The sequence below is a fragment of the Pseudorasbora parva genome, chromosome 8 (genome assembly GCF_024679245.1).
Source record: "Pseudorasbora parva isolate DD20220531a chromosome 8, ASM2467924v1, whole genome shotgun sequence".
Classification (NCBI taxonomy): domain Eukaryota; kingdom Metazoa; phylum Chordata; class Actinopteri; order Cypriniformes; family Gobionidae; genus Pseudorasbora; species Pseudorasbora parva.
Genome location: NC_090179.1, coordinates 21223447 through 21251356, shown reverse-complemented (window position 1 = coordinate 21251356; position 27910 = coordinate 21223447). Strand labels below are relative to the sequence as shown.

General features: G+C 38.1%; 1 protein-coding gene across 2 annotated transcripts in view; it reads right to left on the bottom strand.

The window, feature by feature from the left end:
• Positions 1-437: 437 nt before the first annotated feature.
• The window catches only part of bag6 (BCL2 associated athanogene 6), a 41264-nt gene continuing 13791 nt past the window's right edge, over positions 438-27910 (bottom strand). Inside the window, exons 8-25 of one of the 2 annotated variants that reach the window (XM_067450359.1) lie at positions 23463-23592; positions 22296-22499; positions 21839-22058; positions 21415-21474; positions 18576-18895; positions 16183-16267; positions 15681-15994; positions 9870-10119; positions 9596-9765; positions 8881-8934; positions 8523-8625; positions 8292-8416; positions 7600-7734; positions 5831-5884; positions 5532-5696; positions 5139-5246; positions 4838-4984; positions 438-1066 (exon numbers count right to left, since the gene is read on the bottom strand). In XM_067450359.1, the coding sequence (XP_067306460.1) occupies positions 971-1066; positions 4838-4984; positions 5139-5246; positions 5532-5696; positions 5831-5884; positions 7600-7734; positions 8292-8416; positions 8523-8625; positions 8881-8934; positions 9596-9765; positions 9870-10119; positions 15681-15994; positions 16183-16267; positions 18576-18895; positions 21415-21474; positions 21839-22058; positions 22296-22499; positions 23463-23592 (2740 nt within the window). In that variant the 3' untranslated portion in view covers positions 438-970. Of the gene's footprint in view, positions 1067-4837; positions 4985-5138; positions 5247-5531; positions 5697-5830; positions 5885-7599; positions 7735-8291; positions 8417-8522; positions 8626-8880; positions 8935-9595; positions 9766-9869; positions 10144-15680; positions 15995-16182; positions 16268-18575; positions 18896-21414; positions 21475-21838; positions 22059-22295; positions 22500-23462; positions 23593-27910 lie in introns of both variants that reach the window. The other variant, XM_067450358.1, reaches the window with a different exon arrangement.

The following is a 27910-nucleotide window of genomic DNA, read 5'->3' as shown; positions in this document are numbered from 1 at the left end:
TCATGAGCGTTTTTAAATATGCCAAAGCTTCTGCAGCTCAGCACGTCTTTTAAAGTTGATAAAAACCCCACACGTCAAGCACCTGTTTGACAGCTGACCAATGACAAGCGAGTAGCAAAATCTGAAGTTATGTACTGTATTATATAGTACATCAAATTAACCCATATAGATTTTGGGTGAATTTCAGCATGTGGAGAGGAGAGATGAGGGTAAAGGGAAATGAAATGTAAATCAAGGTGATCTGAAGCGACTTCATGTGGCCGATGTGGGGATGTCACTTTCACAAGAGTTCAAATGTTAATTCCCAAAACATCCTGTTTTCTCTGGAGTAGTCTTTCCTTAGCCCAGATGTCCCGGCATCTTAAGGTCTTACAAATGGCTTTAAATTTGATTAAACATATTAAAAATGCATGGGATTTTAATCACAAAAGACCATATAACACATAATATGCACTAAAATGGTGCAAAATTGTTTAATCTCAAGCATTTTACATTCATGGTTCCAAATTACATAGTTCTTATTGTTTTTGCAGTGTACCATATATAAAGCCATAGTCATGGGAGAACTGAAAGGCAAGGCATAATGCTATATAATCAAAGCTTTAAACAACAGCATTGCAAGAAAGTAGCTTTCTACATTTTCGGTTTTGTCCTTCTGTTATTGTGTATGTCCTCTGGATTCAGTTACAATACTATTATTTATCGGACCGAATCATAAAAACAACAGTTCTGAAACGTCATGCTGGCAGGCTCTTTACACACGTGCCCGTGTTAGACGATTAGCAGATGTTCAGTGAGCATAAACTACACGCAACACCGGCGGCCACACGTGAACAATACATACAATAAAAAGGTATCAATAGAAACGGGAGTGAAGTCATCAGACAACACGTAACTGTGCAAATAAAACATACGCCCCATATAAGGAACTGGGCTGAGGTGGACACATGTAAGCTGGAAGGTACAAAAGTTATGAGTCCGGAGAAAAGACTTGATGCGTGTTAGGAAACCGCCTGGAACTGTAATCTGGGTCGTCCTTTACTCGTTTCTTGATGTCGGTTTTCAGCTGATAAAAAGAAGAGATTATATCAGTGGGTTGTGTTTAAAAATAAATACGTTTTATCCTTTTAATTCAGCAAAGAGACATTAAATTGGTCAACAGTGAAAGTAAAGACATTTATAATGTTACACAAATTTTATTTCAATCCAGATTGATTGGTTACAGGAAATGTTTCTTGAGCACAATCTGTATTTTAGAATGAATTCTGAAGGATCATGTGACACTGAAGACTGGATTAATGGCACGTGCAATTTGAAATACAATTTTACATCCTGCTTACTGCCTGAGGAAGAATTTTACTTATATGAAATTTTATTATACATGCAGACTTAGTGTCCACATATTTATCAAAGACTATTATGCATGAGTGTTTGAGTTCATATAAATAAAAGAATGCTGTGTTTGCTACGCAGGATCGAGTTAAAAGTCAGTAGGAGAAGCATGTTGACCCGTACAGGACTTTAGAGCATTGGTTTCCAAACCTGCCCTGGAGGCACCCCAGCCCTGCACATTTAGTATCACCCTCATTTAATCACACCTGATTAATCTAATCAGCTTGTTAGAAGAGACGGCAAGAACTAAATTGGGTGTGTTGGATAAGGGAGAAATACAAAATGTGCAGAGCTGGGGTGCCTCCAGGGGTCCTTTCTTCATACATCGCTTAATACATCTGAGATGATTTGACAGATCCCAGATATTTTAATCCTGATAACTGATCTGTGCCTAATTTGGTTCTTCAAACAAATTTGCAGATTGGATGCATCAATACTCGAAACCACGATCAGCAATGCAGCGACTGGCTGCCGTCAAGACAAAGTAATGACATCATATAATTAAAAAAGCCACCTGGCAAAAAAATTTGACAAATAATATAATTTTAAAAAAAAACACGATTTCTGGACCTTTATAAGAAAATAGCCAACCAACCAACACAAAAGTTATAATAAATAAATTATAAATGTTTTTTTATAACATGATTCCAAATTATTTATTTTAATGATTTTATAGTATTTGTACACCCTTTACATTTTTATTTCAATGTTGGAATAAGCAATTCATTACATTTTTAAATCAATTTGAAGCAGATTTTTTACGTGCCAGCATTAATTAAAGTTTCTTAAGGGTCAAGATCAAGTTATCTGCATCTCTTGCGCTGCATCAAGCCACTACCATAATATCCGCCATCACTCAAATTAAAGCACGGCTCAGAGTAACGTTACTGCATGTGTGTAAGACCCCAATAAAATTATAAAGAAATGATTTCCATCACAAATAAATCTCTCAATCAAGTGACTGTGTCTTTAGAGCCGCGTTTCCACCGCAGGAACTTTACCCAGGAACCAGGAACTTTGGGTGGTACTCGGTGTGTTTGGACCGCAGGAACCAGGGTCTAAATGAAGTTCCGGGTAAATATTTCCCCCTTCCAAACGGGCCTGCTCGAGAGGTAGTACTTTTTCAAAGTTCCGGAACTTTCGAGGGCGGGATTTGGGCACTGAACATGCTGATTGGTTTAGCATTTTATTTCAACCGGCATTTTTAAAAGTCTTTTGCAAGGTTTGTTCTGCGTTCAGTAAATATCAGTCTTGCTCTCTGTCTGATGGTGCGTGTTCGTCTCAGCCATCTCACGTCATGTCCGTAATAGCTGATAATAATATACATTGTCATTTTAAATCTAGCTTTACAAGCTTTCTGAATATGCTAGTGCTCTTTTCTGTCGTTGTTAATTACCTCTTTATTAATTTGTTTGTGAGATGATTATTACACTTCACAACAAATAAATAGCTTATATAATACTGTATTAGTCCTGGTGGCCATTAAGAGTTGCTATGGCTACAGTTAACAGATTCCAGCTGGTGGAAAAAACAGCGTTGACATTTTCGATGCAGCAGACAAACTGCATGTCACAAAATAATTGCGACTGAAAGTCATCACATGTAAACACCAGATCGGTTTAGATAACGTCTCATGTAAACAGTCCACTATATCTTTCAATCAGAATGACAAAAAAAGTGTGCTTGTAAACGTGGCTAGTGTCGCGCAAAAATGATTACTGTCCGTTACTGACTTGGAGGAGCAGTCGTGCGCAGTCCTACATCACCGGACAAATTTGCCTAATCTTCACGGAACTTTAGATCGCGGTGGAAACGCAGACAGTTGCAGGTCTGGGGGAGAAAAGTTCCTGTAAAAAAGTTCCTAGTAGGGCTGGGCGATATGGCCAAAATTTCATATCCCGATATAGCTCATTTGATATCCCGATAACGATATACATAACGATATAGCAATTTTTCTGTTAATTCAGTTTATGAATAGTCTATACAAAATTGCAATGTGGAAATGCAGTTTGAAATGATATACAAAACAAATAAAGGTAGCATGGACTACATTTTTATTTTATTTAGAACCTTTTTTTTAAAGCAAGACTGTTGGTAAAGTTAACACCTGCCTAGGGATGTTAACCGATGACCGTTTGACCGATGGCTGACCGTATCAACGTTAACCAATCAAAGTTGACGGTTAAAATAAATAAAAAAGTGATCTCTAAATTAGGCTATTATAGACAGTGGACTAAACGCTACTACAGTTGGCCGTCTCATTCCAAAATCTTTTTGTGTGATTGAACATATCCCTCGCACTCAATTTTTTTCCCCTTCGCCTGTTTGTAGGCTACTTAAAAAACCAATAAAAACATTTGAAGCGAGGTCACAGCTTTTGGGTTTGCACGCTCACAAGGTTTGCAAAAAGTAAACACTCGAGGTTAGAGTCAGGGCAGACGACAGTATGAAGGGTGCATTTCGCTTAAGATGGGCTTACATTTGGAAATATATTACATCTTCATTTCAATGGTAACACATATGGTGTTGATCGTCTTTCTTTATTATTGCTAGCACTACCTCGAACTAAAGCGGCGTCTCTTCGGAGCTGTCATTTTCTTAAATGAGCCGCGGCGATGATTCAAATTAGCTTCTAACGCTGGACAAATGCCTTTATTTTCAACGCGATCACCTTGTACCCAAACCATTTCGAAACTAAGGAGCCATTTGTCCTCTGATTACAAACAAGCTCCTTTGCAGGACTCGTGTTTCGCGCTGTGGGGGATTTAAAAAAAGTGACGTGAGTGGAAGGGAGGCAGCAGCGCGTGTGTGTGTGAGTGAGAGAGCGAAAGAGAGACAGAGGGAGCGCGGCTCGCGGCTGTTATTTCAAATAGCGCATTAACCGGTTTCAACCGGCTAATGAGGCTCGGTGGTCGGTCAAGAAAATGTTTAGTTTTCGCCATCCCTACACCTGCCATTAAAATATTTCAATATATGGCTATATGGTGTGCCACGCGTAAAAGCCCGTTGCAGCGTCTGTGTCTGAAGTTTGTTTTGAGCGCTTATGCCACCACTCTGGCATAATTACTCTGAGAATTACCCTGGTCTGAACCGTGTCTACTACCGTCTTCCTCCATGTTTGTTTATGTATTGCAGCGTGCATGGGCATGCCGTGGCGTGAGGTGCATCTTGACGTAAAATTCTGCCATAAATGCCTTATCGTGGCGTAAGCGATAGAGCCTTATATAAAACGATAGACATTTTCTATCGTCCAGACGATATATTTCGTCATATCGCCCAGCCCTAGTTCCTGGTATAAATTGTTCCGGGTAATTTTGGTGGAAATGGGGCTTAGTATTATACACCTTTTACACAACATTATAATATTTTCAAATAAACTTTTATATTATTAATTTAAGTCTAAATTACAAGACATAATAGAAAAATAAATGTTCAGACAAAGTACCTGTTCACTGTATGCTTCCTGAAGCTCTGGTTTTTCTAAATCCTCCTGTAGAGCGTTGGGAGCTGTGATGGGCGTTACACCGGCTGATTTAGCAGCTTGACTCACTGCCTCAGAGAGTGAGAGTTTGGGCCCATCACTCTTTACCATCTAGGAGACACACAAAACATTTTTTTTATTGTTATGCGTCAGGAGTAGCAAGGGTGAAACATTGCGGTATTATGGCAAACCAGTCTAAATAAATAGAAAACTAAAACGTATGATCTCATTTTTAACATGTAACTGCATGAAACTGAATGATTACCTTCCTGCGCTTTGCTGGCATCCCATACAAATATGCATCAGAGAGAGGAGGCTGGGCTTTAATCTTCCTCTGACTGATCTGATCTTGTCTGATAATGGGAACCCACTCCTGCAAACAATACAGGTCATCAAGCCCACACACACACAACAACATTTTTCTATTCCAAGATCTGATTGGCAAGATGCTGATAACAAGTGGAAAACAAAGATGCCGTCAGACACCTTGAAGGAATGTGCTTGTGATCAAAGGTGCTCATTTAATATTCAAAACAAAATTGAAAGCACTATTTTTTTAATCAAATGATATGGCAAACTATAAATAAAGGAGGGGTTCCCTGTTGTAGAAATGTGATTGGTTTCTTTTTAAGATACTAGATGTGTGGAAATATCTCACAGGAGGCAACGCTGCTGCCCAAGCTTCAGCATCTCTTCCTGCGTCCTCCCCTCCAACAGCTCCCTCACTTTCCCTAGCTGGAACTCCCATTGCTCCAGCTTCCTGGGAGGAGGCCAGAGCTTCTTCTGCTGTAGTAGCAGGTGTTGGAGAGAGACTGTCCCCCATCTGAACCATGTATGGGAGAGGTTACAGTTAAAACCACAAAATAACACACATAAGTACGTACATGTTAAGTCTTCAACATCCAATGAATTGAATTTCAAACTAGATCTGTTAATCAGCTTTCTCGATTTATATACCTCTACGTTCTGAGGCTCAGGATCCTGAGTGGGCCTCTCTACTGATTCTTCACTCTGTAAGAGAGATATACATATGAAGTCAATATGAAACACCATTTGAAACCCACATCACTTTCTTCAAATTTCATTCACATCCTTGTAGAAGTCAAATACAATAAGTAAACTTTAAATCTTCAACTTGCATCTCGAGTGCACTACCACCTGATCGTTTCAGATTAATTTTAGATTAATCCTTTATCATGTCATCATTAACTACTGAAATATTTGTATAATAATGTTACTTTTATATAGTGCTTTTCTGGGTACTCAGCGCTTTAAACCCGGGGGGGGGGGGGGGGGGGGGGGGGGGAATCACACCATGGAAGGTTCCGTTCTTCACGTGTTTTCGAAGCTTTGATTGTGTTTACAGTGTGCAATATAACATGAGTTCATGTTTCGCGTGTAAAAAACAACAACAGTATTTTTGACACAATTGACTTATCTGTAAACCGCTGTTTTCTCTGTCCTAAAAACGGCCTGATGATTTCCTTGTTCTATGAAGTCCCTCCTTCAGAAATACGTAACGAGTTCTGATTGGGCCAGCGCTTCCCGTGTTGTGATTGGACAGCAGCTTAGCGCACTTTGCCCGGAAAGGTCCCGCCTCTTACCATAACGGGGAGATGCAAGCGCTGAATGCGCGCTCTTCTCCACGTGGGAGAGCAACAAGAACACGCCCCCTATTTTGCGTGTTCTTGTGGGCGGAGGGTTAGTCAACAAACGGTTCTAGTGACGTCATTACCTCCCTGCACTTCCTGCTGTAGTCCAAACCGGCCGTTCGCTGTAGGCTTTGAAAGGGAGCTTCTGTTAAATAAAATATCTGGCTTGGCATTGAACTTTGAGCTTTATAATTTTACAGGTATTATTTATGCTCCAACAGCAACATTTCACACTAACTAAAGTTTGAAAGATGGAATCACGAAGAACAGGACCTTGAAAGGTTGCATTACCTGCTCCAGAAGCCTAAAATAACGCCTAGATGGAGTGTGCAGGACACATTCTAACCTGCATGAATTATGTTGAATAATAACTTTCAATAACAAATTTCAATCATAAACTAAAATACAGTGTAAACACCTCTTTGTGCAAAAATCAAGCACTATACTAGCCTGACAAGCCAGACCCACATCAAGATGTTTGGTCTGGAAACTCACCATTGACAGGGCTCAATCTGAGGGGCGGGATAAACGGTTGTCTTTCAAACTCCCTCTGCACGCAATAGGATAGCGGTACACCAACCGGAGCAACGACGGTGAAGGGGAGCTCTCTGACTGATTAAACATTCGCCGTATCCGGTCGGCTAAACTCCGAACACATCTTCCCTTTTTAAGAATGACTTCAGTGCCGCTCTTTGTTCTTTTCTCAGAGGAAAGCTTAACTCCAAGTCTTCCAGAGTCGCGGTCAGAGCTGATTCGAAAGACCGCCGCCGTTCGCCAGTTTCTGTGTTTACTAGAAGACTTTGTTACTAGAAGCACGCAAACGCAACTCGGCCGTCGTCATTATGGCCCCGCCTGCCGACTCTATAGCCTACCTACACGATGTGATTGAGCCGTCCAGATTCTGAGGAATACAGCTCAGATAGGAATTGAGAGTTGCTAGACCACACTTGCGGGCAAATTAAATTTGCTGCCGCTAGGTTGCGTCTAGATTTCTAGGCTAGCACTATACCAACCAACCATCAAACCTGGCAGCATTTAGTCTGGAAATATACAATGGGAATGTGCAGATCAAACCTGTGTGTGGATGACGTAATGGGTAATCTGCTCCTCTGTGATGGGGATGTGCTCCAGTATCACTTGCAGCCTCATTGTCATCATACTGGTTAACCAGTTCACCAGGCTAGGGTTTACCTCAGCTGACATTGTTCTCTGATAGAGGAGACATGCAAACTCACGTTAGGAATTCATTCAAAGTACCTAAACTTACATAATTAACGTTTTACATAGATTCAGGTATAGATGCAACAAAAATGCATTTTGAACATTTGATCTGCTGAGGTTTAAGTCTAAAAAAATCTACAATTGCAGTTACAAAGAACAATTTATAACTAATTTGAATGAAAAGCATAAATAGAATAGGAAAATAGTTCAGTAAATTCCCTTTCCAGGACTTCAAAATCATTTTAATGTCAAATTTATAGTCACAAATAGTTACATTTCAACTATTTAAAATTATGTAGGTCTTCCATGACCGCAAAACCCTGTGTCTGCAAAATCTCATGCATCTAACCCCTAACGCCTTTATCAAAACAGTTTCTTGCATAAACGCAAATAAATCAAGTTTCCTGCATAAATGCAAGCCTCCGCCAACATGGAAATATCTCCTCCACAATTTTCTTCACACAGCATGAAGGTCATAGGATGAACAATAAAAGAATAAACAAAATGAAGGGGGTGTAGAAATCAGATATGTTTTGGGTACTAACAATGCGGTGGTTGATGACGGAGGTAAGAGCATTTTGTTCTCCATTCAGACAATAAAGGTTAAGGGCCAGACACTCAAAGAGAGCACGGTTACACAGCTGCAGGAGCCGAGGTCCAAATGTTTGATCTGAGGAAATAAAAAAACATTTACAGTATTCAAAATGTATGCATGCATTTATAAATCTAATTAGCAAGTGATTTCATCTCATAATGCCTCTTGTCTAGAGACTTACCATTGCAATGCAAAATGTGGGTGGCTATGCCTGAAAGTTGCTGCCTGAGAAAAGCCCGATTCGTCTGGGTAATATCAACCCCATCACGGACTGCTACGGTTGACTAGATGGGATGGACAGAAAGTAAACACCTTAAATTTGCAAAACTTGCTTTCATTTCCTCTAAGCAAACATTTCAAACATTTGGAATGGTAGTGTATAGGTAGATAAAGGAGGGTAAATAGACTTCCACTGCAACAACATTTATGCTTGTTACAAACCGAGGGATCGGTAAAATTTATTTTCTGTAGTAATTGACTGTTAGAGATGATTTTAATAGCTTTTTTAAAGAGTCAAGAAAGGATCCAGAGATTCTTACAAAACTTTCTGTAATGTATTCCTCAAGTTCAGCAATTAAGTCATCAGCAGCTGCCTAAAAAGACAGAAAGAGAAAATAAAGATGAAATGAGAGATTGAAAGGAAAACGGAAAGCAGGGGAAATTGAAGAATCAGACTAGGAAGCAAAAACAGTGTATATGAGGACCAAAATGCAAATTTTACCAACTACAGACAATTAAGGGTATAACATAAGAGACAGGGTGTGACAATGGATTTCCAGATACTGTCTTGTCTACAAGTAATTTTGACATATTTGGTATTGGATAGGGGTGTGACCAGACTGGGTTCATGAAAGAGAGGGTTTTTACATATTTTTAAGAAATCCTCAATGATGAAATGCATGACTAGAAAAATTGTTTGCTGTTGGAACTGCAAATAGGACTGGGAAATGTATAAATGGGAATTCAAATTTTGCAAAAATTCTATGGAAGCAAATTGTGTGCATGCTGAAAGATAAACAATGCTTTGTGTACAATCTTTGAATGCTGTCTGTGATAACATCTTGTCTGCACAGCATAGGTTATCTTGTTCCATTAATTTGTACATTAGTATTTTTGTTCCTCTGTGTTTGTGTTGCAATCTTAAACCGAAAACCATTTGCAAAGCATGCAAAATGGGCAGGGTTTGGGTGTATTCTAAGATCAGTGTTCGGAATCACTGAACTAGGGCAGCTTGGCTGCAAAAAGACAACTTACAGTGATATTGGCCTCTGTGGGCTCACGGCCTTGCAGGAAATGCTCAATGAAGAACTGGGCAAGTTGGGGCTGGATACGACCCAGTGGCTGGTGTTGACCATGGAGCAACAACACCATGTCCACCATGGAGAAGTTCTGACACACCAAAGCCAGAAGATCACCAAAGAAACCTAAACACATACCCAGATACCTTAGTTGTCCTAATTCAGCTGACACAAAATGAAAAGAAAATAAACTAAAAGAAAAGAAAAGGCATCAAGCCCAAGGAGCTTACCCACAGCATCTCCAGTACCAGGGGTGAAGATGTTACTAGTTTGGGAGAGTCTCTGGATGAACTGAGCGATGCTTTCGGTTTCATTTTGAGGGGTACCTAGAGAGCCCATCATTGTAGACAGGACACCTTGCACTATCCCAGTAAAAAGCTCAGGGTTCAATCCTTCACCGGCTGCCCCAGAAGCGGTGGCTGCGTTTGGTGGGGCTGTGGGAGCGGTGGGTGTCGTGGTGGGAGGCTGTCCCGCGGGAGGCTGAGAGAAAAGTGTTTGGGAAGCCTAATGAAAGAGATGCATAAAACTGTCTTATACACACCAGCATGCATTACAAAAACCAGTGAGAAAATGGCAGAAACATAGCATTCTGGCCACTCCTTTTTCACATTTAAAGTGAACAGGAGTCAAAAAACAAAAACAGCAAATAAGAACTTCAAGATGTATTGATCAAGATAACTGGACCATGCGCTCAGTTTTTGTCAGTTTTGGTAGGGCTGCTTGATACATTTATACAAAAATATACAAAATGGATTGGCAATAAGGCAATTATCAAATCACAAATAAATACACATGATTCATGTTTCAGAGTAAAGCAAGGCACTGTGTTCGTTTTTACACCAGTAGTGTCAAACTCATTTGGAACCATACGAATTGCCTTTTTTTATGTATAAACCTTAAGTGTGCTGACAGTTACATAATGGTAACTTAATTAATATTAACCATACAAAAAAACAAAATAATTAGTAAAACACTAGAATAACACTGCTTTTTGAAAACTGCATTCGTTTTCACAGCTAAGGGAGCTTTATTGGTTTGCCACACAACAGACAAATGGCTGACATTGTGACAGACAAAAATTGGCATTCCGTATTATACAGTTAATGCAATGTTTTTGACTGGATTCTGTGATTCTGTCCGCGTTTCTGCATCACACAAATAATAGGACTCTACTCATATATATATATATATATATATATATATATATATATATATATATATGAGTAGAGTCCTATTATTTGTGCGATGCAGAAACACGGACAGAATCACAGAATCCAGTCAAAAACATTGCATTGACTGTACAATATGGAATGTCAATTTTTCTGATGAATAAATAAAGGCAGGTTAGTAGTTAAATCCATTCATGATTTAGACTAGTCTGTAAATATTTAACTGCTAAATAGGATATTTAAATACAAACCCCGTCATTATTCTGTAATTTTTCATTGCTAATAATTTTACTGTATGTAATTCACATATTTATGCCAAAATTATTTATCCCACTGTTATTTTTTTTAAAAGCAGTTTCCATCTATTTTAATACTTAAGTGAAATTTTTATTTTAATACTGTTCTTACGAAATTGAACCATATAGACCAGGCAAAATAGCGTTTTACGACAGACTAATTGTAAAATAATTTTTTCAGCTTAGATATTTTCTATGAGGTGTCCAGAACATCATACTAAAAGTCCTAAGAAATCCTAGTTGAGGAAATATGTTAAATTCTAATCAATCTGAGATGTGTGCTAGTAAGGCCAGACAACAATAGACCCCAATAGAGCTATTTTTTTCCTTTATTCCTATCAAAATTAAACTTTACACAATGAAAGTACACATGAAAAGTATTTTTGTTTTGTTTTACAAGTTTCTTTGAAAATGAATTCTACTATGCAAATGAGCTATACACTAATCAAATATGCCCAAAATACACCCAAATAGGCTTTTTTCCCTCGACTCCAACCACATTACAACTTCACACAGTAAAAGTATACATGAAAAGTAACTTTTTTTTGTATAACAAGTTTCTTTTTAAATGACTTTGAATATGCACACCAGCACCACACTTATTGAATACTGTATGTCCTAACAACCGATGTGTTTTCATCACTGAATGACTCATTACATATTTTACACTTCTCCATTTCTCCCTGAAAAAGCTGTCAAAGTGTTGTCTAGCAATGAAATTAGGCTCAATATAATTTGAAGTCTGACGTGTGGCCTGCCTGGTCTAAAATACTTGATAACTACAAAATTGCAAAATTATTTTAAAGAGCTGGAATGTCTGGAAAGTGTGCCTATCTGGTTTTTCATCTGTCTTCTGAGAATCATTTAGTTGGTAAGAATGACTTCTGCCTGTAATCTCATAATCTTACCTACAATACCAATAATTTGTAAATTTACCAGCCCCAAATTTAATCTCACCATGTTACTAATGACTAATATGGTGTATAATATGACTAATATACTATTTTGACTTTCTTCTGATGTTATCTGTGGGAGACTGTCATTAGGTAAGGCTTGTTTGCAAACAATTAAAAAAAAAGAATTTAGAAAAAGAAACTGGAGGCAAGATTGGGCATTCAATTCCTAAGGTCAATATACACTCACCTAAATGATTATTAGGAACAACTGTTCAATTTCTCATTAATGCAATTATCTAATCAACCAATCACATGGCAGTTGCTTCAATGCATATAGGGGTGTGGTCCTGGTCAAGACAATCTCCTGAACTCCAAACTGAATGTCAGAATGGGAAAGAAAGGTGATTTAAGCCATTTTGAGTGTGGCATGGTTGTTGGTGCCAGACGGGCCGGTCTGAGTATTTCACAATATGCTGTTACTAGGATTTTCACGCACAATCATTTCTAGGGTTTACAAAGAATGGTGTGAAAAGGGAAGAACATCCAGTATGAGGCAGTCCTGCGGGCGAAAATGCCTTGTTGATGCTAGAGGTCAGAGGAGAATGGGCCGACTGATTCAGTTGATAGAAGAGCAACTTTGACTGAAATAACCACTCGTTACAACTGAGGTATGCAGCAAAGCATTTGTGAAGCAACAACACGCATAACCTTGAGGCGGATGGGCTACAACAGCAGAAGACCCCACCGGGTACCACTCATCTCCACTACAAATAGGAAAAAGAGGCTACAATTTGCACGAGCTCACCAAAATTGGAATGTTGAACAGAAAAATGTTGCCTGGTCTGATGAGTCTCGATTTCTGTTGAGACATTCAGATGGTAGAGTCAGAATTTGGCGTACACAGAATGAGAACATGGATCCATCGTGCCTTGTTACCACTGTGCAGGCTGGTAGTGGTGGTGTAATGGTGTGGGGGATGTTTTCTTGGCACACTTTAGGCGCTTTAGTGCCAATTGGGCATTGTTTAAATGCCATGGCCTACCTAAGCATTGTTTCTGACCATGTCCATCCCTTTATAAACACCATGTACCCATCCTCTGATGGCTACTTCCAGCAGGATAATGCACCATGTCACAAAGCTTGAATCATTACAAATTGGTTACTTGACCATGATAATGAGTTCACTGTACTAAAATGGCCCCCACAGTCACCAGATCTCAACCCAATAGAGCATCTTTGGGATGTGGTGGAACAGGAGCTTTGTGCCCTGGATGTGCATCCCACAAATCTCCATCAACTGCAAGATGCTATCCTATCAATATGGGCCAACATTTATAAAGAATGCTTTCAGCACCTTGTTGAATCAATGCCAAGTATAATTAAGGCAGTTCTGAAAGCGAAAGGGGGTCAAACACAGTATTAGTATGGTGTTTCTAATAATCCTTTAGGCGAGTATAAGTCTTTTGTGGCAAGGGACTTCAAATTTATCGTGTTTATGCATAGGTTAACTTACTAAATGGACATGAATGTGTTAGATATTTGGCCCCTGTTTTTTCTACTTGTACCTTAATGGCTTTTTGGCCATAAGTCAATTGGGCATAGCGTTGAGCTCATTTGCATATTTAAAATAGATTTTCCCAAGAAACTTGGAAAAAACAAAAATGTTACTTTTCATGCATGTATACTTTCACTGTGTGAGGTTTGATTGTGATAGGAGTAAAGGAAAAAATAAGCCTTTTAGGGAGTATTTTGGGCACATTCAATTAGTATATTGCTCATTTGCATATTTAAAATAATTTTTAAAGAAACTTCTAATAGAAAATGTTTTACTTTTCATGTAGACCTTCATTGTGGAAATTGTTGTTGTGGTAGAATCAAAAGAAAAAATTAAGCCTATGCGGGTATATTTTGGGTAGTCTTTATTCGATTAGTGTATAGCTCATTTACATATTCAAATTCATTTTCAAAGAAACTTGCAATACATTTTTTTTTACTTTTAATGGATACTTTCATTGTATAAAGTCTTACTTTGAAAGGAATAAAGGAAAAAAATAGCCCTATTGGGGTCTATTGTTGTCTGGCCTTACTAGCACACATCTCAGATTGATGAGAATTTAACATATTTCCTCAACTAGGATCTCTTCAGTATGATGTTCTGGACACCTCATAGAAAAGATCTGAGCTGAAAAAAAATCTTTTACAATTAGTTCTATTTTTGGCTCCAAAATGAGTTACTTTGCCTGGACTAATAGTTTAACAATGATATTTGAAGTAAAGCTGTGATAACAAAATAATGTAATCAATCTTCAAAAACCAGTTATAACATTTGGACCCACTTTATATTAGGTGGCCTTAACTACTATGTACTAACATTGTAATTAATAATTTAATACAATGCATCTATTGTGTACATACATTTTTTACATTGTTCTTACATTTAAAAAACAAATACCTCCATGTAATTACTGTAATTAATGTCTGTAGTTACATTTGTAACTACACAGTTGGCACTTCCCCTACACCTAACCCTACCCTAAAACTGACCCACACCACCCCATCTGTCCCTATCTCTACCCGTATCCCACCTCAATATCAGCAAATGTGTTTTGCAATACAATTTGAACACAGTAAGAACGTTGTATTTTTTTTTTATATGCAAGTAGATTGTACTTAAGGCCACCTAATATAAAGTGGAGCCTAACATTTTAACAATGATAAAAACATGGTTCATTTTCGTAAGGGTGTTTATCAGTCAAATTCATTTAAAATTTAAATTCAACAGGAATTAAATCCGATCAGTAAAGTTTCTGTTCGGGGATACTTACTCCTCTATGGAGCAAAGCCAGACCGAACTGCTCGACCTAAAAAAATTGTGGGCGGGGCTAAGTTCGGCTGGTATCCAGGCTATAAACTTACAAGAATACTTTATTACTTGAAATAAGTAAATATTCATTAATGAGCACATATATTTTTGAAAGAACTACCGTGTTTTTAGCTAAGAATGAACTAAAAAAGTTACACCGTGTAGCTTTAATTTAGCCAGGCACGCTGCAATAACACCACCAGAGTTTTCAGTCATTAGTTTTGATTGTGTTGCAATGGGACCAGAAATGGCAATACACTGCTTCATTTACCGGATATAGGAAGTGTAATAAAGGCTTATTATTATTTACAGTCATACTGAATGAGTCAAACAGTGGGAATGTGGCCTATGATAAGAGATTTCTGTAAACTTAATTTTTTAAAGTGTCTTTGCATTGGTTCTTGTAAAGTCAATACTGATGTGTGAATAATACACAGATCTTTCAAGTTTTCCCCAAATCATTTAGCCCCAAAAGGACCGTTTACAAATAAGTCTTCAGAGAAAAAAAAATTCTATGGAGATGCACTCCCCTATAAAATCACCCCAATCATTCTAGAATTATTAATTATTCCCAAATAGACCTATTCAAGTCATTCCCTTTCTACCCATTGCAATATGGAGCACAGAAAAACAAAATAATCGCAATGTGTTTTTCCTTCAACAATGCAGTTTTCCATTGAAGAAAAAAAAATTGTTAGTAAATTATGACATGTATTTGTTTCCATTAACGGTTCTTTGTAAAAGGTTAGGGTTTTAATGACTAAGAACTATAAAGATGGGGAAAAAATAGAAACTAAAGTCAAAGAAGGCTATTCACCTGCATGAAGTCTGTGACACCCTGAATGAAGGTAGGGACCCCAGGCATGGTGACTGTTATTGAAGGGCCCTGCCCACCTGCTGCAACAGCTCCTCCCAGTAGAGACCCCAACAATTGCTCCAGGTTTCCTCCTAAAGGATTTTCCTGAGGGGTTGGTGGTGCAGATCCAGGCTGGGGAGTGCTAGTACTGGTACTACTAGACTGTGTGGGTCCAGCGCCACTGCTGGCGGTCGTGGTGGTGGTGGATGGAGTGCTTGTGGAAGCGGATGTAGAGAAGGTGAATGTTTGTGAGGAGGACGTGGTAGTTTGGCTGGCTATGGATATAAAGAACAGCAAGATATATTATGCCCTAGCTAGAGGCAGAAAATCAAGACGATGATGACCTCATTTGAGCTTATTCACATATTAGTTATTAAACAAAGCACCCAGAGTTCATTATGTTATTGACTTTACAAAAAGCAGGGAAAGTATTATTGGAAGTACAAGTATAATGTAAATATACCATTCTGCACAGTAGCCCCTGTCAGAAGCTGGCCGACCAGTCCACCGATCATCTGATTTAGAGCGGCGGGAGGGAACTGTCCTGCCTGAGGGGAAAAACACACATCCTTATACAACCAACACACATTAAACAAGTCCAAGCCAGTCCTCCTACAATAAGAATTTATCATAATGCACAATATAATGATAAAACCGAAATTATTGACTTTATTATAGTATTGAAATTTTGCTGCACACATTTATAATATAGTGCTGTCTTTGTGCCAATGTTTGAAACTACTAGCTTCGTTAATCTTACCTGCCGATGGGGAAGGAGGAGCCGTTTTTACTGGATAGTAAAGATGGTTTGATACCCTAGCCAGTTAGAATGTACGAGGCATCAATAACAGGGCTAAAAGATTCAAAGCCTTTTCTTACTTGAAGTTTATCTCTGCTGATATCATACTTTTGTAACAAATATTAAACATAATAAACAAGGGTTCCTAAGATATAACTGGGTTTCGCAGGTGTTTTAATCCACGTTCTCTTTCAGAGTAAGAGGAGTGGCCATTTTGTTCCGCAAAACAATTCCAAATTGTCAAAATGCGATAGTCTCTGGTTTAATTTTTTCTCTACATATTACACTATTGAAATATGGACAAAATTTTGATTACCCATCCTTTATCCGTAAAGTTCTTCACCTCCTGCCCAATCTCAAACACGCATTTAATAATTGCCGGTGACTTTAACCTGGTTTTAGATCCTATTTTAGACCCCTTTCCGTTCTGTGGGTCACCTGCCCAATTTCAACACCACCCAGAACAAATTAATTAACTAATTTGATTGAGTTGATATTTGGAGGTAAAAGCATCCGACTGACAGGCAATATTCTTTTTTCCTCTCAGATTCATAACTCGTACTATAGAATAGATATCTTCCTGGTCGACTTTAAAGTTGAGTCAAAACTGCAACTTCAATGAAACATTATAATAGAATAATCTCAGACCATTCTACGGTGACCATTTCCCTTAACCTTTCTGAAATAAAGCCTAATTATAGATTGCAATTGAACCCTACATAACTCCTTGATTCTCATTTTTTATTTTTCCCAGTGTGTCAAAGAATGGTTAGATGATTATCTTATGTTTAACGTTACAGGGTAGTGTCTGATTCAATGTCGTGGGAGTCAGAGGTATTAAGGGGACACATCATATATGAATCCCGGTAAAAAAAAAACTATGAAAACATGCCTATAAAAAATTGAAGCTTTTATTTTAATTTGAAGAATTAGGAACAAACTTGGAACCCTAGTGACGCACCCCAGAGACATCAATGAACGTTTCAAATAATTTCATGAAGCTTTGCATCAATCCCGGTCTTCCGTTGCCCCTACAGCCATTTCTTACTTCCTCTAATCACTACATCTCCCCAAATCAGATGACACAGAACGAGATGCCCTTAACGCAGACATAACATTAGATTAAACACTTTTAAGACATCTTTCTCTAGCAGTAAGTCCCCCGGACCTGACGGCTTTGGAATTTAATTTTTTCAATATTCTCAAGAAACCAATCTATTAACAATCAAGAATTTACACAATCAATGCCCGAAGCCAACATTTCTTTAATTCTTAAAAAAGGGAAAGAGGAAACGGATCCAGCATCATACTGCCCCATAGCCCTTCTGAATTCAGATCTTAATTTTCACTAAGATCCTTGTGAACAGATTAAATAAATACATTCACTCAGGTCAATTATACGCCGATGATATTATTCTTTATCTTGTCAATCCAGAATAGACCATCCCACCCCTATTAGATTTGTTGGAGACTTTTGGAAAGTTCTATGGTTACTCTATAAATTGGCAAAAAAGGGAGTTCATGCCCATAACTAACAATGTTGACACAGGCTTCATACAAAACCTTGCAACGGACGGTTTGAAATATCTGGGGGTCACTATAGCAAAATTAAACTACTTAGCTATGCTAGAGAGCTTGAAACGCAATGGAAGACCTTCCCACTGTCTATGGGAGGGCATGTGAATACAATCAATATGGTGTCAAAGCCTGCTAATTTTCCAGCCCACATTTTTTAAAAGTCTTTAATTTTATTGTATTGCCATGTGTGAGGGCTTTAAAGTACACCGTATTTCTAAACTACATGTATGTAAACCAAGATCATTGGGCGGATTAGGCCTGCCAAATTTCCAACATTATTATTAAGCTGCAAACTGCAAAGCCTTATCATATTGGAAAAAATCTCATCCTGCGGGGTAACAAACCACTCTCTTCTCTGCTTGCGGTGCCGGCCTTAACTTATACTTCAAGTTGTTCCCAAACAGCTTGTCAAATTACCTGAACAGCCCATTTGCTGAATTTATACTCCTATATTCTAGACATATGGGAATTTAATTTACCTGTCCTGGCTGTTGACCCATCATCGGTGGAACAGCTGCTCTAAGGTTGATAGTGGCCCCCCTTGTGGTAAAAGTGGGGCTGGCCATCCTGTGAGTAAATGAGGGTCTGGTGAATACCACTCTGGCCTGAGGTGGGTAAGGGGGCATGGGGGGTGGAGTGGTGCCAGAGCCAACGTTTGCTGTAGGTGGGGTGGTCTGTTGCCCCTGCTGGCCAGTAGAGGCAGCGTTTGCCATGGCCATGGCTTGCTGAGTGACTTGATGCATAATGGCTTGCATGAATTCTGGAGGTAGACCAGGTATCTGAACAGTAGGGGGGGCACCTGCAACATGCAAACATATGTGTATCATATAAAAACATGCTCATGTTGGTGCAGGTCACTTAAAATAATTTAGTTATTTCACATTTATATAATTATAATTGTATAATTAGTTTATTTTGTTTTTAATACATATATACTGGGCTTGAGATTTCAGCAGTGGCATATAATCAGTCACTCCATCTAGCCACTTTGGTAGGTTGAATTTTATATACATTTTTAAATTATAGTCTTTTAAAAAGGCATCTGAAATAATAAACTATGTGCAACGAAGTGTCATCAAAAACAGATTTTTGAATACATAACAATACTTAAATATCTATGCTCCCAATACTCATTTGACACAGAATAGATACACGATACCAGCTGTGCTCTCTTACGCTCTCATGATCTATCCGACAGCTAGTTGACACAAAAACCCTAGTCTTCTCACTCAATTTCACTTGCTCACATAAAGCCACTTCTCAGTACTAAATTGTTATGTTTTGCTGATTAGTGCACTTAAACAGTCATAAACAGTCATGTAACACTTAAATGGATTTGTTTGTCAGGTTAGTCAAATATTCCTGCTGTCAAATTATGAGATAATGCTAAAAATATTTTTGATTTTGGCTGTTTTCTCCATGGTTTCATTTTCAAAATTGTGGGCAGTGAAAATGCTGAGTGGCTAGTAGTTTTGGAAAACCACAAGCCACAGTGGCTGGTGAGTAAAAAGGTCAATATACATACTAATTGAAACATATAAGGGCTATACAATTCATTGAAACCATATATTAAAGTAGCACTTGGCAACTTTTGCTCTCGGGGTCCCCCTACATTTGGGAAAAAATATTGTCCTCAACTACTGTCGTAAACTGTCATCCTACAATGGGGGATGCCACAAACCTGCAGGCTCCCTCTTAGATACTGAATCTTTCGCGCCTCAATCGCTCCCCGGTGACCGGTCCCAGTATAGCCCCCCCCGTGTTTTCTAATGGACGCAAGGCAAACTAAACAATAAAATTACACTTCAAATATTTTTTCCCCAAAGTTAGTTCATGTCATTGAAGGCATTTATCATCACGATTTCATTTCAAGTGTTCGTTTTTAAAATAAGTTTAGTTTTAGTTAGTTATCTGATGCTTTAAAAACAGGGGGTGTGACGTCATGATTGACAGCTGAGATCGACGTCTTCTCTGAGTGAAGTTGTCACTGAGGCACTAACAGACTTTTTTCGGGATTTTTGGGGGCAGATTAGAGCTTTAGCTTTAAATTCTACATTCCATATCTGCGAGAGTGTGGGCGGGCTTTTGACATCGCAGCTGTACTTCCTGCTCTACTTCCTGCGCTCTACTGCGCAACTCCGGTCCCGAAATCGCTACTGTGCAGACTCGGTCCCAAGATGTCAGCGCCGTGCAGGCCGCCTGAAAGCTTCAAATATGGCAAGCGGAAACGGATGATGACGAGTCGTCCATATTTTTTTACGGTCTATGGGATGCCATCGCGCATGCATTTGTTGACATGATAACCCTGATAGCCCTGAACTAGTGATGCACGGGTCGTCTCATAACCCGCGGACCCCGTATGTCTATTTAATTGTTGCGTGTGCAGGCCGGGTTGTAAAAATATATACAGTGGTGCGGGGAGGGTCAAATAACTTCATAAAAGCATTCCCACGGGTTGGTGCAGCACTAACAGTTACCCTGAACACTGCGGAGTTCACATGCAGGTGTTCTTCTGGCGGCGCGTGAGAAATGTCTTCATCCCAGGTACAGTCAGTGGCATATGTTTCAGTATGTCATATGAATATAATTTCATGGGTTTTATTTTTTTCAAACGCCAAATAATCACGATGCTCACGTTTACAAGCCAGCGTCATTATAGTAGTCTATTGGTTACCATTTTACAGAATCTATATGATACTTCAGTTCAATGTTTGAGTGGTAAGTAATCACCACAAGCATGACAGCATCGGTCGGGCACGCCTCCTTCAGCTCACGCCGACGAGCAAACGCTGGTCCAATGTTGATCGTCGTCCTGCCTTTAATCCCATCACTTTTTTGTTTCCTCTTATTGCTTTCCTCCAACAAAACCTTTTCTTTCTTATTTGTCTGTGCTGCTTTGGACATGACTATATTATCCGATGAACAAAGTTGGGCTCGCACGTCCGAATGTAAGGAAGTGTTGGTGGAAGTGACGTATATGCCGTAAAGCAGTCGAATTTTGTAGTTCTTTTTGTTCTCGGGTTACTACCCGAAACCCGAAGTTTAAAAGTAGGATTAAAAACGATACAGACCCTAGCAGGCTATGGCAGACGTGTCATTCAACCTATTGTAAGTCGATGTATCATCACAAGAGTCTTGAAAATATATTATGAAGGTTGAAAAGTTACCTAGTGCTTCTTCAAAATCAAGTCGCAAATATGCACAATTTCAGAAAGCATGATTTTTCACCAGCCCCTCAATGTGCAATCTGACTATTCAAAACTATTAATAGATTAAGTAGCTCTCAGAGGATGAATTTCAGATAGTCTAAGGACTAACCAGGCTGTCCAGTGCCAGGAGCATTCTGTTGTCCATTAGCCGGTTGGGGGTTTCCAGAGTCTGCAACATATTAAACAACTCAAATTGATTTCATTAATTGGTAACACTATTGTAAGGTTCAGTTATTGTCTATTAACTAGTTGCTTATATGCATCCATATTACTAGGATATTGGCTGTTTATTAGTACTTATAAAGCACATATTAATGGCTTATTCTGCATGACCTTATTCTACATCCCTAAATCCTACCCAACACCTAAACTTAAATGCTACAAAAACTACCTTACTAACTATTAATAAGCAGTAAATTAGGAGTTTATTGAGGCAAAATGCATAGTTAATAGTAAATGTGTTCCCCATACTAAAGTGTTCCCCATTAATTTAATTACACCCTCCATCCAACACACATTAAAATGAAACCCACCATCAATGTTCATCTGCATCATCACTACAGGCTCCATGGTTTGATGACTAATCCGGATGACTCTAGGCCCTGGTTGTCCACCCTGCTGATTGGCTGGACCAGGCTGACTGGAAGGGGTTGGCCCCTGGCCTTGCTGATCTGATTGGCCAGTTGACTGAGGTTGACCATCAGCTGCTGGTCTACCATTTGCTGACATGGTCACAGTTGTTCCAAGATTCAACTGCAAGCAAGGTAAATGTTAATTAAAAAAAAATAAACTTAGTTGTTTAATTAGGTCTACTTTAACAAATTAAAAACAATTATAGACCCTGTGTTCTCAGTATTTCCTGAAACTTTGGAAAATGTATGTCTTCCAAAAGCACCTCAGCACTCACTATAAAGTGCTTTACAAAACTTTCGCTTTCAGTGTTATGCGGCATGTTTCCCACTGCACGAGTCTCACAGACCACATGTTTACCTGCATGGGGAGGTGATGCACTCCTGCTGGAGTCAGCACAGAGGAGGTGTAGTGGGACATTGGGCGGATAACATGTAGGTGTCGAGGAGGGTTGCTCAGGAGGTTACACCGCAAGTCGCTCAGGGCGACCAGGGCGTTTCCCAGGAGACGGAGGGCCTCCCCCACGAGGTTGAGAATGCGTTGGTCCTCATCCCTCTCTTGGGTCTGTTTTTCATCAAAAAAGGGGGAAAGATTTAAATCTTTGACCCATTCATTGATATCGTGATCAAATGTCAATTGATCAACCTACTATCAAATTATTAAAATAAACTATTTAATTACATTCAAATAAAATGTATACAAAGAGAAAAAAAATACTATATCCAGTCAGCCACATTTTGATTTAAAGTTGAAGTTTTGCTCATTTAGATGTTTTCTAAAACATACTTTATCATACAAAAGTTTTTGTAAGAAGTTTAAACATGTCGTTACTACAGTAATAAAGTATAAATAACTACATGCAACTAACACTAAACCTAACCCTAATTGTAAGCATACGTAGTTAATTGTTATTACTCAGCACTTAAAAATAGAAATATATTAAAAGTGTAACCAAAGTTAATGCTCACCAAGGCTACATTTATGTAATTTAAAATATATAAAAAAAACTTTAATATTGTGAAATATTACTACAATTAAAAATATGTATATATAAAAATATTAAAATAAGAAAAACAATGCATGAAACATTCCTATGATGGTAAAGTATCACATGACCCTTCAGAAATCATTCTAAAAGGCTAATTTGCTGCTTAAGCAACATTATTAATTTTCAATGTTGAAGAAAGTACTGATAGATTTTTTTTAAATCCAGAATTATTTGACCTAAAAATATTGCTTTCAAAGTTTTTGCTTATTTAGACAACTCCATTAAATGAACTGTAGAAACTCATATTAAATGCGCACATAAAATACAAAAACTGGTACAAGATCTAAGCTAACAGCATGAGAATTAAATAAAAAAATCACTCAATTTTGATAAGACTGCAAGCAAGCCTAATTTTCAAGATTTTTTTACCATTCTGTTGACTGAATGATGTATCTTTATTTGCATTCAACTTCAAGAACATATGATTTCTGTCTAAGGTCAACAGAGAGGACAACACTTAAGAGGAGTGGCCTTCTTACATTATTGTTGTAGTCTGCAGTTGTGGCCGCCTCTAGAATGAGGTGAGCTCTCTGAATGAAGGGCTGGAGTCTCTCCTCCACTCTCCTCAGCTCTGTTAACATCTCCACCATCTCGGCTGGGCTTGGGTGGCTGATGAGAAGACAACATCATAAATCATTGTTTCTAAATGGAATTTGCTTTAAAACATTGATCATTGATCGTCAGGGCATCACTAATGGATTTAATTAGCTTGTGATACTAAACGAACACGCATGCTCTCACAAGCTACTACTCTGTTTATACATTACTGTGTAAGTGCAGTAGAGCATTAAGTATATTGTGAATAAATCAAACAAAACAGACTCTGCTTAGTCAACTAAGCAAGATGGCTTAAACTAAACAACATTTGGTTTGACACTCAAAATGCAAGTCACTAGTGGTAATTATGGTGGTTTATTTGACTTTTAAAACTGGTGAGTAGGATACAGAAGTAACAGAAGTAGTGGGAGCTTTGCTTTTCAGTGGCTTAGCAAAGATATTATAGCTAAACTCCCACAGTTGGTTTTAATTGTCTGCGGTGATTAACTGCATGAAACTGAGAAAATGATTCATCTGTGTGAAGTGCTATTGTATGTATTGTATTATATGAACTGCACTGTTTTTTGATAAAACAATACTGATCATGTGCCTTAGAGTCAATGTCTCAATAGAACAAAATCGCTAATTTGACCTAGGGAGAAAATCGGACATATTTAGGAACCAAGTAATAAATCAAAATTGATATATGGCCATAAAAATTTACAGAAATTTAAAAAGGGACTATTTACAGCTCAATTGGGGAAAAAACTTATTTAAGTATATTAGAGTTATTTAATGGTAAGCTACATTTCATACATACAGTTACATTTAATAATTTAGCAGAGGCTTTTATCCAAGGTGAATTGCAAATGAGGAGAACAATAGAAGCAGTTAAACCAACAAAAGTTCCAGTTAGACTAGCACAGTACATGTAGCAAGTTTTTTTTATTTATAGAAAAAAATAGACAAAGAAAACAGAAAGACAGAATAGAAAGTATTATTATTAATGGGTCATGTGTTGACAAAAAAGATGCTTCTTTAGCAGTTTCTTGAAAATTGCTCGAGTTGAGTTAGGCAGGTCATCCCACCAGCAGGGAATTTAAGTTCACTAGCTTTGAAATGTAATGATGTTGAAAATTCAGCTTTGCCATCACAGGAATAAATAACATTTTAAAATATATTTATAAATAGTAATATTTCACAATATTACTGTATTTCTGATCGAATAAATGGTGAGCACAAGAGAATTCTTTCAAAAACATTGAAAAAATCTTACCAACCGCAAACTTTTCAACAATATAATATATTCAACAATCTATATAATTATAATAGAAACAGAACTGTTTACAGCTCAGCAAGATGTTAGTTTCCTAATACAGTGTGGTTAAACAAGGAGACAAACCCACAATTGTTAACCTGATGTCAAATGTCAAAAATGTCTAGGTAGGATAGGTAGCCATGCCTACTCGTTTACTACTGAAACTTGTTCTCCTGCTTTAAAGAACTTCCTCTGTTTTATCTCATGTTGTAGGCGGTTGATTTTAAAGTGTCTGTACATTTCCTACAAATTTCATAATTAAGCCAAATCAAAAGGTAAAATGAGTCGAAACAACACTGTTGTCAGGTGTTTATGAAACAGAGAGAAACTCACATTTCTATTTTTCCCCCAATTTGTTAGTCATTCTTCAGTAAGACACAAAATCAATCTTTCATGTGGCAATGCACTGGTAATATAAATGGGGAACTTTTAGTCATAGTTTGAGGAAAGAAAAGATTAAAAAAAATGGAATTGTACATTTCATTGTTACTTTAAGTTTTCTTGTATATAACTGGGTTATAAGCAGTGATGCCAGTAACGCGTTACTCTAATCTGACTACTTTTTTCCAGTAACGAGTAATCTAACGCGTTACTATTTCCAAACCAGTATTAGAGTATCAGATTAAAGTTACTTATCCAAGTCACTATGAGTTACTATTTTAGTCATTTTCCTTAGTAAAAACCGACAGCTTATCAAAATTCTCAGCCCGAGTCCGGCTGGAGCCCGTGTTTTTTTTTATTTTACATTGTTGCAGCCATTAAAATAGTTCAGTTTTGTTTTTAATGTCAAAGTAGTTATATATTGTTTTGTTTCTTTATTAACCTAATTTAGAAAAATGTTCAGAGCAATTTTTTGTTTGTTAAATTAAAGTTTATATTAGGCAAGACAATTCAAGAGTTGGTTTGAGAGACTAAATTGAATAAACATGCAGTTAACTCACTGGGTCGTCACATAAAAAAAATTAAACTTTAATTTAACAAACAAAAAATTGCTCTAAACATTTTTCTAAATGAACTTAATAAAGAAACTAAACTAAATATAACTACTTTGACATCAAAAACAAAGTAGGCTAGTTATTATACCACCACAAATGCATTTTTGACGAGCTGAGGCAGGCTGATAGGCTAGCCTACTGCTCGCAACGGCGCTCAAAAAAACGAAACGGGCTACACAATCTAAACAAATTCAAAAAAAAGTTTGTAGTTCCATTTACAAACACATTCAGCTCTAGCCTAACATGGTCATACTCTAGTCAGAATATGAGTCTGATACTGCTCCATTGGGCTTTGATTATGGGGCATATTTCAACCGACACAGGAAAGACCTCAATTGGATAGAACTACAACCAATCAGAGCAATGGAGTAAGTGACATCGTATGTTGAGCAACACATAGCTGTCAACAGAACTCAAATGCAGAGTAGAAGATTAGTGTGTACACAAAATGTAAACTATTATTTGAAAGCTAGAACCGAACCCGGCGGGAAGACACGGACCCAATTGTCTCATATTCCACAAGAAACTGCTCTTTTAAAAAAATCAATAAACAAGCTGCGAAAAAATATAACTTTTTGTCTCAGCCTACTATATGATGGCCGTTGTCTCCCTTCTTTGTACCTGATCGTGAAGTATAATATTCCTCTCTTGTTGTTCCAAGCATGCTTCATTCTCTTATCATTTCAGCTGTAAAAGTCCATTTTATGTCACGGTGATGGATTCATGCCTTTGCATATTTGCATTTCGACTCAGAGTTAACTCGCATAATAACTTGCCCTTTTGGACTAATAATAGCTCGCTGGGTGATATGGCCGCTGACGTCAGCATTATTTATTTGCTATCATCTTTGTGAGCCGAGTCTGACCACCAAAACTTTAAGATTAAACAAGACGGTTCATTCATATAACAGTTAATTTTTAAAGTCATTACAGTCCCTGCAGAAGCTCGGGTTGCCATAGAAATATGACACGCGCTTGAGACTGCACTCGAGCCTTAGTTGGAGCAACCTGAAATATTAGCTTTTTTACAGAATTTTAGCATCACAGAAAACATTTGTGATAGTTCAGATTTTGTTGCTAATTTTAAATATATTGTTGAGTACAATATTACTGTGCGCTTGCAATAAATCTGCCCGCTTTCTAAACAGCTGAGAGAGCGCGAGTAAAAGAGAGAGAGAGAGCTTGTGTCTTATTTTTCTAAACAGATTTTTCTTATTTTCCCAGCTCACACTTTTCTTATCCTAATTTTACAATTTGCAAGTTACACAAAACACACAAGCCATGCTGACTCAGATCACGGCCAGGAGTTCTCCGAGTCCGATCGACTCGGGTATTAGACACAACGTTAAACAGACCCGGGACTCGAAGTAATAGATTGGGACTCGAAAACGGACCCAGCCGACCATTTAAAATATAGACCCGAACCTGTACGCGTCCCGGGTCCACGGGTCTCGGGTGCTCCGTGAAGACCTCTACGGCAAAACCTTTTACCATCGACTAATGCCTTGATCGTGGTCCTCTGTTCCTCTTTTAAAATGAATGCGCTGTCGATATCTTCTATAACAGACGCGATGGCGGAATCTACAAATCTCAGTTCTTCAACCCAAGCGCTCTTTGATGACGCGGCTGATTACGTTTCTGGTGATAATCTGTCAATCATCGCCCTGACAGTGTGATTGGTCCGAACAGTTTCTGTTCGGGCATAATAACTCCTCTACGGATCGAGTCCAGACCGAACTTCCCGACCTAAAAATGATGTGGGCGGGGCTAAGTTCTGCTGGCATCCAGGCTAATTCAGCTGCATGATCAAGCTTAAAGGGTTAGTTCACCCAAAAATGAAATTTGTGTCATTAATGACTCACCCTAATGTCGTTCCACACCCGTTCATCTTCCTTCGTTCATCTTCAGAACAGTTTAAGATATTTTATATTTAGTCCGACAGCGTATCTAAGTGTATGCACACTATACTGTCCATGTCCAGAAAGTGAATAAAAACATCATCAAAGTAGTCAATATGTGACATCAGTTAGTTGGTCAGAATCTCTTGAAGCATTGAAAATACATTTTGGTCCAAAAAT